This window comes from Rutidosis leptorrhynchoides, unplaced genomic scaffold, assembly GCF_046630445.1.
Source record: "Rutidosis leptorrhynchoides isolate AG116_Rl617_1_P2 unplaced genomic scaffold, CSIRO_AGI_Rlap_v1 contig103, whole genome shotgun sequence".
Classification (NCBI taxonomy): domain Eukaryota; kingdom Viridiplantae; phylum Streptophyta; class Magnoliopsida; order Asterales; family Asteraceae; genus Rutidosis; species Rutidosis leptorrhynchoides.
The window spans coordinates 86373-99170 of NW_027266359.1; the positions used below are offsets into that span (position 1 = coordinate 86373).

General features: G+C 36.5%; 3 protein-coding genes across 3 annotated transcripts; 1 reads left to right on the forward strand and 2 right to left on the reverse strand.

Moving 5' to 3' along the window:
- Nucleotides 1–1425: 1425 nt before the first annotated feature.
- On the reverse strand, nucleotides 1426–1899 carry LOC139881004 (uncharacterized). Its single transcript, XM_071865546.1, has 2 exons — nucleotides 1543–1899; nucleotides 1426–1434 (listed from the first exon to the last, which is right to left on the reverse strand). Exons 1-2 carry the CDS (start codon nucleotides 1897–1899, stop codon nucleotides 1426–1428), a joined length of 366 nt encoding a protein of 121 aa, XP_071721647.1.
- A 126-nt stretch (nucleotides 1900–2025) lies between these two features.
- On the reverse strand, nucleotides 2026–3439 carry LOC139881005 (uncharacterized). The gene is made up of 3 exons (XM_071865547.1): nucleotides 3323–3439; nucleotides 2589–2988; nucleotides 2026–2459 (listed from the first exon to the last, which is right to left on the reverse strand). Exons 1-3 carry the CDS (start codon nucleotides 3437–3439, stop codon nucleotides 2026–2028), a joined length of 951 nt encoding a protein of 316 aa, XP_071721648.1.
- A 7760-nt stretch (nucleotides 3440–11199) lies between these two features.
- On the forward strand, nucleotides 11200–12161 carry LOC139881006 (uncharacterized). Its single transcript, XM_071865548.1, has 3 exons — nucleotides 11200–11478; nucleotides 11653–11760; nucleotides 11865–12161. The coding sequence occupies exons 1-3, from the start codon at nucleotides 11200–11202 to the stop codon at nucleotides 12159–12161; spliced, it is 684 nt and encodes a 227-aa protein (XP_071721649.1).
- The last annotated feature ends 637 nt before the right edge of the window (nucleotides 12162–12798 follow it).

The window sequence follows — 12798 nt, forward strand, 5'->3', positions numbered from 1 at the left end:
AGATTTCGTCACTTAAAATATACCAAAATAACTTTCATCACGCGACATTTGAAGTGGACCAGAGGGAGATGATCATAAACTAAATTACACTCTCATTTACAATCCTAATGTCACTAAGAATTTAGTTCTGGGTTTAATATTTGTTTATTTTTATTTATAAAGAGAGAAGGAAATAAGTTAGCGCATAATCTAGCGAAACTTTTTTCTAGTTCTTCTTCGTATGCGTCTTGTTTTTCACTTACTGCACTATTTTCTCATGTAGCGGATATTGTCCGTTCGGACATTTTTATGGAATGAAAGCTGGCTTATGCCATTTATAAAAAATAAAAAAAAAGAATCCTAATTTTTTTAGAGACCAGTAAATTCTATGCCAACTAAATAAGTCGGTATTTATCAAAAAAATTAAATTAAAAGGGAGATAAAATGAACCATAATTCATGAAGACAAAAAGTAGTAAATCGAATCAACTTTTATTTATCAAATATTATAAGTAGTACTTGTCTAAATTTGAAGCATGCTCAACAAAAGAAACAACTTAGTACATTCGCCCTAAAACGAATGGTAAACATTTGAAGTTGAATATATAGCATCAACATTAATTAATACTAATTGGTAAATGAATGCGACGATAAGTCAACATGTTTATAACATTTTCTACTCCATCATCGATATTAGAAATACCGCAAAATTAAGAGTTGGGCCCTTATTATAGATTTTTAAGGGTACATTATCTTTCATGATCACGTTTGGGTATTTAAGTCTCAATATTTGATACTCTATTTAGTCCCATTCGATTAACATTTTTTTTAAAATTACAAAGATGTCCATTTCGATGAAATCAAGCCACGTGTCATATACGGGACAAAATTTTTCATAAGTAGTTGTGTTACTCATACTTATTTGGAATAAACCAATCCATGTGTCCAAACAAACCCACAGAAATTGAATCAAGGTGAAATAGAAGTTTTAAGTGTTTAATTTCATTCTGAAGACATTTTTTTCTTTTCTCCCTGTGTGTTGTCTTTTTTTTTTTTACCTTAAACACAACTCAACAAGCACCTTCAATATTTTCTCTCTTCTCCAAATTTTCAATCAAATTTGATTAATTTCAACAAGCACAACCCAACACAATCAACTAATAATAGAGAAAAAAGGTCACGATAAGAGGTAAAGAAATTCACCGAAAGACATATCGATCAAATACATGTTGGAAATTTCTTAACTCTCTCACAGACTCCACCATCATAAGACCTACTCCGGCCTCTCTTTTTACTTAAAAATATCAAGAAACAAATATTTACTAATTAATCATCAAAACTTTCCATTCACAATATTTTAATATTTACAACTGTAATTTATGATATTTTGATTGTTCATTTCATTATAAATTTTATGATAATTCATGAACCATTATTTTTTTTTTTTTTAAAGTTGCTGTATTATTTATTCCAAATCAGAAACTTGTACATCAGATAAAGCTAGTGTTATAATTGTTGTTGGTAAGTCGTTCCAACTATTGTTATTATTATATAATACTGCAACCTGTGCCAAAATGTGAGCTACCATATTTTCTTGTCTTCGGATCCATCTTAACGAGAAACATGCAAATTGCAAAGCCATCATCTTGCATTCTGATATCAACATGCTAATTTCATTAATTCCATTGTCAGTCTTATGGAATACATTAACAAGATTATGGCAGTCCATTTTAAGTATGACTGAAGTGTATCCTTGTAGAAGAAGCCATCTCATAGTCTCTCTGAAAGCATAAACTTCTGTGAGTATTGGAGAAAGAAGCACATCAAGGTAAACAGAAAGTCCTCCTAGCAATCGTCCTTGGTCATCTCTGACAATTGCCCCGTAGCTTGATCTTTCACTGATTTCATGTATTGCCCCCATCAAAGTTACATTTAAGGATTCCTGTTGGTGGTTTGCGCCATCTACTTTCCTGATCTCCGTTCACTAGTATGCTTCTCCGATCATCTTGTCTATATGTTGGACAGCTAATTGATACCCAGTTTTCACCTAGTAATAGCCATTCATCGTTTCTGTCCACACTAACCGATCATGGCAATTAATTCTTGGGAGAGGTATTCTTAGTATTATGTGGACATCAATATCAGAAAAAATTCCTCTTATCATTGTGGCATCCCAAGTTGTGGCATCTTCGTTTATGAGATCTTTAACTTGTAAGTCCTCCATTCTCTCCATCATAGGCGTGTGCACATAATAATCTCCATCCTTAGGTATCCAGGGATCATTCCAAACTGAAACAGAAGCATTGTTACCGATGCGCCATCGAGTTCCCCTTTTTAGCACGTCTCTACTTCGCAATATGCTCTTCCAAATAAAACTAGGATTATATCCTTCACATGCATCTAGGAATCCATTCCTAGGATAATATTTAGCTTTGAGAATCTGAGTCGGAAAAGAGGATGAATTATCAATAAGATTCCATCCTTGCTTAGCAAGCATAGCCAGGTTAAATAAATGGAGTAACTAGAAACCCAAGCCTCCACGGTCTTTCGGTCCACATAAATGATCCCAATAATACCAATGAATTTTTGGAGATCCATTAGATTACGTACCCAACCAAAAAGAGTTCATCATCTTCTGTAGAGCATCACAAGTACCTAACGGTATAAGAAAAACATTCATGCAATAATTTGGTAAAGCCTGCGCCACCGTTTTAAGAAGTATTTCCTTTCCTGATCTTGACAAAATTCGAGATTTCCAATTTCCAAGACATGCCTGCAATCGCTCTTTTAGGATAGAAAAATTTTGCATCTTATTCTTTCCGATCAGAGAAGGTAATCCCAAATATCTGCCATGGTCCTGTGGAATATTCACTCCCAATATATCTTTGATGGTAGCCGCACTCTCCGCTTCCACATTAGAACTGAAAACAATTCCAGATTTTCTATAGTTAGCTGCTTGTCCCAACGCTCTTTCATAATCATTCAATATATTCTTTACGGACATGAGAATCTGAAGTGGTAACACGAAAAAATAATATACTATCATCAACAAACAATAAGTGTGAAATAGAAGGAGCTCGGCGCACCACTTTTACCCCACGAATTCGGCCCTCCAATTCTACCTTTCGGAGAAGATACTACAATCCTTCAGCACATAAGATAGAAAAATAAGGTGATAGTGGATCTCCTTGGCGTAACCCTCATTTTGGAATGATCGGTCCAACTTCTGCCCCATTAAACAGTATACTATAATTAACTGAAGTCACACACATCATGATCCACGAAATCTATTGAGTATAAAATCCCTGCCTTTGCATAATATACTCTAAAAATCGCCAATCTACCAGATCATAAGCTTTGCTTATATCTAGTTTTAAAGCAACCTCTCCATACTTTCCTCGCCTTTTCCTTTTCATGCTATATATTAGTTCAAAAGCCACTATGATATTATCAGTAATCATTCTTTCGAGAACAAATGGAGACTGAGCAGATGAAACTATACGAGCCAAGATCGTCTTCAGTCTATTAGCAAGGACTTTACATAAAAATTTGTATAATACATTATTGTTTCGACTAGAATGAAACAAGTCAGAGATGGAGAGCGCACGCCTCTTTTCGATCAGTCTTCGAGTTAGGTTTCAGACTTAGGACAAAATGGGGAGTGACAAGTATTTGGGCGTCTACGACCTATCCGGACCTAGCGAGGCTCAACACGAAGTTGAGCGGCTACGTGGTGGATCTCAAGTCTAGAGAGGGAAGTGTCCAACTTTTAGAGAAAGAGTAAAGTGTCCTTAAGTCTCTTGTGTGTCTCTAAGCGTAAGTCTTGGCTTACTCTGGACATCTGAGATGGATCTTTATATAAGAGAGACCTTTAAGTTTGACATAGACTGTCAGTACTGAAAGCGACTTGTACAATTGTGAGGCTGTAGGTCTCCTCGGCCTTGGGCGCTTCGGCATCTTCGAGACGGCGAGGCCGGTGGTGTCCGAACACCCGAGCGTGTAGCCTCACAAAGGAGACGGAGCCGCTGCACTTACCTAGCCGGTCCCCAGCCGGAGGAGCCTACGACAGCTCGATCCAAATTATCTAAAAGCCCTTATGTTGTATCATTTTCCCCCTTTCTTGCAGGAGAGGGTACGATCTCGTGGAAGAAATACAGCTCGTCGTGGACTTTTATTGGACTCGTGTGTCTTGTTCAAGCCTGGAGTCGTAACCTTGGCTTCAATAATGTCGGTTTGGCATAAGCCTTAGCCTTGTCCCGGTTGATATGCCCCCGAGCCTTTGTCGATGTGGGGATCTTAGTCTTCGACTTCAGTCGACTTCTCTTAGGAAGGAGTCGGTCTTCGAATTTTGAGTCTTGCCTTGTTCGTTCTGAGGGGAAGGTTATTTGTCTTCTGATGATGATAAAGCGGTATGCGGCTTTGCAGCTTGTTGCAGTCGGGCATTAATTTCGATGTAAGAGTGAGGAAGATTTCTTGAAAAATGGGGACTGCACCTTAGCACGCTAAGTTAACGTGTCGTCTGTTTGGCTTCTCAGATGTCTTTTCGCCCTCAGACTTTTGGAACACGCCGCTTGGATGTTTGTGCGTACAAACTTTTCTATAAATAGTCTTCTTTCTTCTGCTCTCTTTTGGTTTCTAAAAATTTTCCAGTCGAGCTCTGCCGAAATTTCTTTTGAATCTAACTGGCCGAGATAGATCTTCATTTTCTTTTTCTAATTTTCCCTTTTCCAGTCTTCTGTCATCATTTCCGTTCTTTCTCTTCTGCAATCATGTCCTCTGGCAAGTTATCTTCCAAGAAATCGGGCTCTTCATCCCGTTCTGGCCGACACCAAGTTACTGCTGGTCGGAGACTGCCAGGCCGAACTCCTCCTCTGGAAGATCTAGACATACCAGAGGATTTCACCACGGAGGAGTACCGTGAGATAGTTCCCACTATTGTGGCTGAGGGTCACAAGCTTGGCCGTGGCAAGATGTCGTTAAGCAAAATGAAGACGCCGGAGGCGCTTGAGCTCATGGACATAGGTACTATTTATGACCCTCTCTCTATAGATGTAGTGGTAAGTGCTGAGGAGGGGTCAGTGACTAGCCCCAATTCAGAGATGTCGGGGAGAGTGTTTTTTCAGATCTTCCTTCCGACCGATTTGAGGCCGAGTGTAACGAAGCTAAGAGTCGCAAAGCCGAAGATGATGGTTTTGGCGGTGAGCATGCTGAGGCCGATAGTATAGGTCGATGTCGGGCTAAAGATGATGAGGATTCGATTGTCTTCGAAAGGGACCAGCATGGTTATGAGGGGTTAGCCGAGTCTAAAACTGATCTTGATGATTATGAACTCCTGACCTGCCTTGATTGTGCCGAAAAGTCGTGTTTTCGTGATTCCGATCCCGAGTCGGCCCACAGGCCCATAACCCGTAAAATTGAATGGGGTGACGACATGTCTTGGGCGGACACGTTTGATTGTCAGTCGATGGTGATGGGCCAACAGCGTCTGGATAACTGGTTGAGTGTGTACGCCTTCTCGCTCACGGACAATATGAGTTCTTGATGCCCTTGCCTGAGGAGCTACTGTGGAGCTGGTCTATGGGAATGCCAATGTCGGAGTATGCTTCGCAAAATGGAGAGTCATTCCCTGTCTCATAATTTAATGTTGCTCTGATGAACTCTTACAGCATCATCCCTCAGATGTTCATTGGTTGGGCATTCGGCTTGATCAACGCATTCGAGGCGCAATGTCGTAGGATCGGCGTCGGGACCTTCTACAGAGTTTTTCAAAGTCAGTAGATGCTGATACGAGCGAAGCCGCCCAAAACTTTGAAGACCTTGAAAACGTAGGCTGTCTATCTTTTTTAGAAGCGTTTTAATACTTCAACACTTTTTGTATGAGAGGAGTGTCGGTGTGGGCGTACCTCTTTGTTGACGTCTATTGTTGGGTTGGGCGTACCTCTTAACCAGCTCTGCCTTCTGGACTTTGGGAAACTTTACCTATCGGAGAAGAATACATCATCGATTCTGGCTCTTGGGCTCGTAATCGTGATGTTATTCTTTCGAAAAATTTGGATCTTGGCCTAAATATAAGGAATCGTTGGTGTGGTCATAACTCTTAACCTGCAGCTTGACCTTTTTTTTTTAGGACTTTTTAGATTTTTCCATTGTATAAGGAAGTACTCGAGTGGGCGTGCCTCTTAACCGACATCTTGATCTTTTCTCGTTGGGACTCCAATTTCTAATTCCGCCCAAACAAAAAGAGCCGTCGGGGTGGGTGTGCCTCTTAACCGACGACTTACACGTAGTTTTTTTTTATAGGCGTAGTATAGATATCGTTTTGGCACTAAAAAGGATTGTCGGGTTGGACTTGACTCTTAACCGAAGTACAGCGTTGGGGTGGGTTTCCCTCTTAACCAGTGTCTAGATCCTTGTTGTCATGTGCTTTCCAATCCAAATGATTGTCGGGGTGGACTTGGCTCTTAACCGACGCCTAGTGCTGGGTTGGGCGTTGAAGATGCAATAATTTGTTGACTTGGATTCAACACCAATTCTACTTATTGTCGTCGTAGCCAATTGGGAACCTCAGTATGCTATACATCTTCGCCCTTCTCCAATGTATCGGCTTTCGATTCCTTTTCAACCCATCATCATCGTCATCTACCCAAATCATTGATTGTGTCTGGATTTTAGTCTAGCCGGATTGATCGTACTAGCCGAAAAGCTCAATCTCAATCGAATGAAATCTTACAGCTACTAATGCGGCACTGATAGTGGAATCAGGGTGTGAGGGGTTTGGATTCCACCTGGAGAATGAAAACAACACCGCATGCAGAAGAACATCGATGGAGATATTTAAACGGTGCGGCCAAGAAGACATACCTAAGAATATCCTCAATGAAGGTATACTATTTGCAATGTGGATTTGGTAGAATTATATGATTATACTATTTTAAAGTGGGTATACTAAATTGTATACTCAACTTTAACTTTTAATTTTTATGATTTTTGGGACCATTTTTCCATTCAACTTTTTTTTGTCATATAAAATTTATCTTTTCAATTTTGATTTTAAACATACTATTTTATGAATATACTATTTTTTATCCACTGAAAAGATTGAGTATACTATTTGATGTGTATACTATTTTTTCTCTTTTCGCTTATTTGTCGTCGATGTGGTGACGAGAGAATGCCAAATAGCATATCTACAACGATGATTGTGAAATGGTTGGCATATTAAGGAGAGTGAGCTGAGAAAATTCACATTGTTAGAGAAGTTCGGAGTCTCGAAGAGGTTAGATTGGTTTTATTAGGTTATTGGTAAATCAAATTGATACATAGGAACACGCTAGTCATATAACTTTTGAGAAAATATATATTTTCGTCCTCACATTTTATCTGTAACACCTTTTCAGTCCCTCACGTTTTTTCGTTATCCTAAAATCCTCACGTTTTCTGCTAGCAACCACAGATACTCCTCTACCGTTAACTTTACAGATGTGGCACCTAATGGCACGTAGTCATCTAACGGATCAATATATTTTTGACACATGTCATTTGACTCATAAAAAACTTTGACGCGCCACATTTTTCTTTGCAAAAAATTGTGATGTGGCAAAAAATTGTGACGTGTCACTAACACATGTCGCAATTATATGAGTATGTTAGCTGACTAGGCCTGAGTTGGCGCTATGTAGTGCCACATAGGTGCCACGTAGGTGAAGTTAACGGATGAGGGATGTCTTTGGTCGCTAGTGGAAAACGTGGCGGTTTTTTAGGCTAACAGAGACACGTGAGGGATTGAAAAGGTGTTACAGGTAAAACGTAAGGGACGAAAATATATGTTTTTTCTATAATTTTTTATAGAATTTCTGTCATGAATTGTCACATACTTTTAGGTGGGATTAAAATCAAATCGATAATCGGTACCAATCCATACCAAACATCAGACAGGGACAAAAATACTTGTGTAAACTCACCTTAAATGTTTATTTTCATTTTGAAATCAAATTTTTCTTTTTTCCCGTCTGTATCGTACGTCTTTTTTTATATCTAAAAAACTACTCAACAAGCACCTTCAATGTTCTCTTTCTCTCTTCTACAAATTTTCAATCAAATTTGATTTATTTCAACAACCACAATCCAACACAAATGGCTAATAATAAGGGAAGAGGTCACGATAAGAGGCAGCGAGGTTCATCGGAAGACATATCGATCGAACACATTGAAAACTTAGCTCCCTCGAGGGCCCCACCTTTAGAGGGCACACTCCCATCTCTCTTTTTGTTGGGAAATATCAAGAAACAAATGTTAAATAATTAGTCATAAAATTTTTCCATTCATGATATATTTGCAATCGTGATTTGTAATATCTTGATATTTCAATTTTTATAAATTTTATGATAATTCATTAACATAACAGTCATAAAATACCAATAGAAATCATCAAAATAGAAAAAAAAAAGAAAAAAAAATACTTGTTAAAATTTGATTCAACAATAAAATATATAATCGAAAGAATTCAAATAGTAATTCAAATAGTTATTCATAGTTTCTATAAGATGCAATTGGAAGAATTTAATTAATTATTTTCATGGTCTATAAAATTATACTATTAGTTTCGTCCTTTTGATTTATAGAAAAATACTAAGGAAATCAAATAAATTCGATCAACACATAGAATTAGTATTTAGGGGTTGTGGCACAAGATAATTTATCGAGGAATAGTTCAGTAATTTAATAAAACATCCGGTTGGCATATTTTAAATGAAAGAAAAGAATAAATTGAACATCGGATGTATCATAAGTCAAATAAATAGAAAGTATATAATATGTATCCACAATAGTTCAGTAAGTTAATAATTCTGCCTTACCACAATACTTATCATAATTTATATATATTTTATACAGAAAATATGACTTTTTTTTTACAGAGATAATAAACAAGTATAGATGGATCGAGAGTATGAGTGTGTCGGTAACTAGAGGTGGTCAAGGATCCGGATTGACCCTGATCCGAACGGGAATCGGACAGGTCAAACTCGGATCGGACCAATGAAACCCCGACCAATTGGTCAAAGCTGGTCAGATCTAAACCCATATTGGACCTATCAAAAATCGGTTCAAAATTTCCACACGTGATCGAATCATACTTGTCATTTTTATGATGTGGATGAATAAAATGCACCACATGACAATTTTGGATGATATTGACAAATTTGTAGTGACAAGTGGCGAATAAATCGGACACATGAACAAATCATAATCTGCGTATCAAAATATATTATATTTTATATTTTTAAATTTATTTAAATAAATATTATTTTTATTTTAAAATAAATATAAATTTTTATATATAATTTATATTGAAAATTTTATATCTATTTTAAAACGAAAATAATATATATTTAATGAAAAATATGAATTAAATACATATCTATTTTAGATGAAATTAAAAATTATAAAATATCATATATTTTGAGATGGCTGGTAATTTTTTTATTATAGGACAATGTCTTTTGCACACGTGTGAATCAAGGTGGTCTCTTGGGACCGCTTGATGATCCCTTGGTAGCAAAATCAACAATGATCCTAATAAAATTCTTTTGAAAAAAAATAATTAATACTAATAAAATTCTATGGACACCTTCACAAAATTTTTAATTAGACTTAATTGCTTTAGCGATATACTAATATTGGCTGTTATCATAAAAATAAAAAACTAATATTTTTTTTAAAGAAGAGAAAAAAGAAAAAGAAAAACTAATATTGGTTGTAATAAACTCTCTCCCTATTATGCATGACTGCCATATTGTGAAGCTATTTGGAAGACGATTTGTTATAAACTATTGATGGGTTCTATCAATGTCAAAAAATTGTAAATGGTTTTAAAAAGTCTATCGCTACGGGCGTTGGATACAGACATTGATTCTGTAGCGATGCTGTATTTTTGCCTCCTAACTGTGACCGATGAAAATGTCCAGCGGATCGAGAAGCCGGATCGTTACACTTCATTACGATAGCTGTTGACAAAAAAAATTAATTTTTATGGATTTAGTAGAAAAATCCGTGGGAATATTACCATGTATTTGATCAAATTAATTAGCTTGGTCTAAAGCAACCAAGTACAAAAGTTGGCATATTATTACGAGAGAAAAACATAGGAGGAAAAAGCTTCAAATGTGCCAAACCCTGAGCCACATTGTTAGCCTTTGTCCTAGAAAAAGAAAAGTTTGGAGAATGTAAAATTGTGCACAGCCAATAACATAATATAAAATTGAGCTTTTTTTTCCCTCACATTATACATTCACCACCGTTTATATCCTTCAATTTAAACCGTTAGATAAATATATTCCAATATTTATACTTTCACGGTTTTTATACCCCATCTCCGTTAATTTGACTTACGTGGTAAACTGTCGGTTAGACTTAGACACAAAAATACCACACCTTAAATATCCTCAACATACATATGAAATTTACAGTTTTTACCACCAAATTCAAACCAAAAATAATGGTTCAACATTTACTTCTTCGATAGGTTATAGGATTCGACCTTAAACTTTGAAAATTTATGGATAGAATTATATTAAGAATATATATTAAAAAAAAAAAAGTTTGATGGAAAAAGATAATTATTGACAATAAAAAAGCTTTTCGAGTGCGATCATACTACCACTAATCTATCTGATCCCATCAAAATTCGTAAGTAAATATGTTTGGACGAGAATTATATTAGGATGGATGACCTCTTGATAAATCTCGTGTTACTCTTAAAGAAATTAAAAATAAAAAAAATAAAAAGTTTCCAGTATAATTTTTCGAGTTGGATAACTGCTTTGAGGGACATGATCCACTTGGCATGCCGATGTAACCGAATTTGCCTCGTCTTTTGGTTCTCGATCCCTTCCCATACATTTATTTTTTATTTTTTTCTTTAACCATGGTTTAGTTTAACAGCACACGATAAGAATTCGAAGAATTTCTTTTAGGGTTGCTTTATACATATAATTTTCTCTGATTACAAAATAAAATAAAACCCTTCTTGATTTTTCTCAATTTGGTACTATTTTATTTAAGAATTTCTCTTTCCCATCACATATTTTTTCCCAGAAATTGGTCTACAATCATTGATCCTAAAGATTTTAGCTTGTAAATTCCTGGCAAGGTTTCTAGGTAATGAATTCTGTTTCCTAGGATAGAGGCTTTCTTTTCCAGCATGGAAGCAGAGATGATAATTATGGCGATTCTAACGATGTCCATGCTAATCGTCGGCACAAGCGGTTTAGATTCGAATGAAATATTCGATCCTTGCTTAGATGCTAAAGTGGAGAAAGGTGACGGATTCACATTTGGGATTGCATTTTCTAGCAAAGAAGCATTTTTCAAAGATGAGATTCAATATTCTCCTTGCGATACACGTTTAGCGCTCGCCTCCAAATCTGCTCAACTCGCACTTTTTAGGCCAATGGTTGACGAAATTTCCCTCCTCACCATCAATACCACCACCTTCAATCCGGTACTAATAACTACTACCTCCATCTCTAAATACATGTCTCTCTTCCAATATAAATTATATAGGATAGGAAGAGAGGCATTTATTTGGAGACGGAGGTAATATTTATTATTCATATTTGATCTTCCTTGTTTTTTTGTTTTGTTTTGATTCTTTAATGATGTGATTACTGAAAAGGTATTGTCTGGAGGCTACATGGTAGCATTTGCTGGACGGAAATACGCAGCAAGATCTTTCCCGATAATGATTGCTGATAATACTCACACAATAACAAGTTTCACTTTGGTATGTATATATAATTAGTAGTAGTAAGTAAATACTCTTCCTCAGAACAAATTAAACACACATTGTCTTCTTCCTTATGTAATTGTTGATGATCAAAACAGCAGGTTCTCGAGTTTCAGCAAGGAACGCTGCAAAATCTGTATTGGAAGAGCTTCGGATGTGAATCCTGCGTAGGTGATTCCTCTGTATGTCTTAATAACCAAGACTGTGCTGTACCGAATTCTAAATGTAAAAACAATCATGGTGGCGGATCAGTAGATTGCGACATCGGCATTCAATTGACGTTTTCGGGGATGGATAGGAACCTCGAAGCGCTCAATTCATGGTATGAGGTCAACAATCTCCGACGATTTTCTCTCTATGGATTGTATTCCGGCATTTCTGATGCTGTTACATTATAAGCATCTTTTAGTGATATGGTCAATATGTATGAAAAGAAAGCAGTTGATTAGGATTTTTATACCGTAAGAACTTCAAAGTTTTAACAATTTCATCATAAGTACAAAAGGAAATTGCTAACTATCATTTGATGATATGCAAAGAAAACCCTATTAAGTTTCAAAATATATTTGCTTTTGCATGAAGCAAAGCACAAAATCAGAGAGCTATGTTTTCCTAGGATGCTACGTTAGCTCTCGGCCTTCCAACAAGAAATTGATCATTCATTTTCCTCATCATCATCTTCTTCTTCTTCCATGTCATCTTTTTCATCCTCATCTTCAATCACTTGAACTTCGTTAGAGTCAACGCTCGAGTAACAAGGAGTCCCGAGATAATGTGCCACAGACTTGAAGCCCAAGGCAACAACCTACAGAAATATAGGGAGTTAGATTTTGTATGGGTGTCTTCCACTGGCTACTGTAATTCAAAAACACAGAAATGAAGAAAGTGCAAGCTCCAACGATATATATATTTGTATATGTATATGAATAGTTGACAATACTAACCTTCTTGTAGATGGGACCAGTGGGTGCCCACCCCTCGTCCCTGCGACAACGACTGCAGTTGCATATTCCACGACAAGATGGACAAATCCAA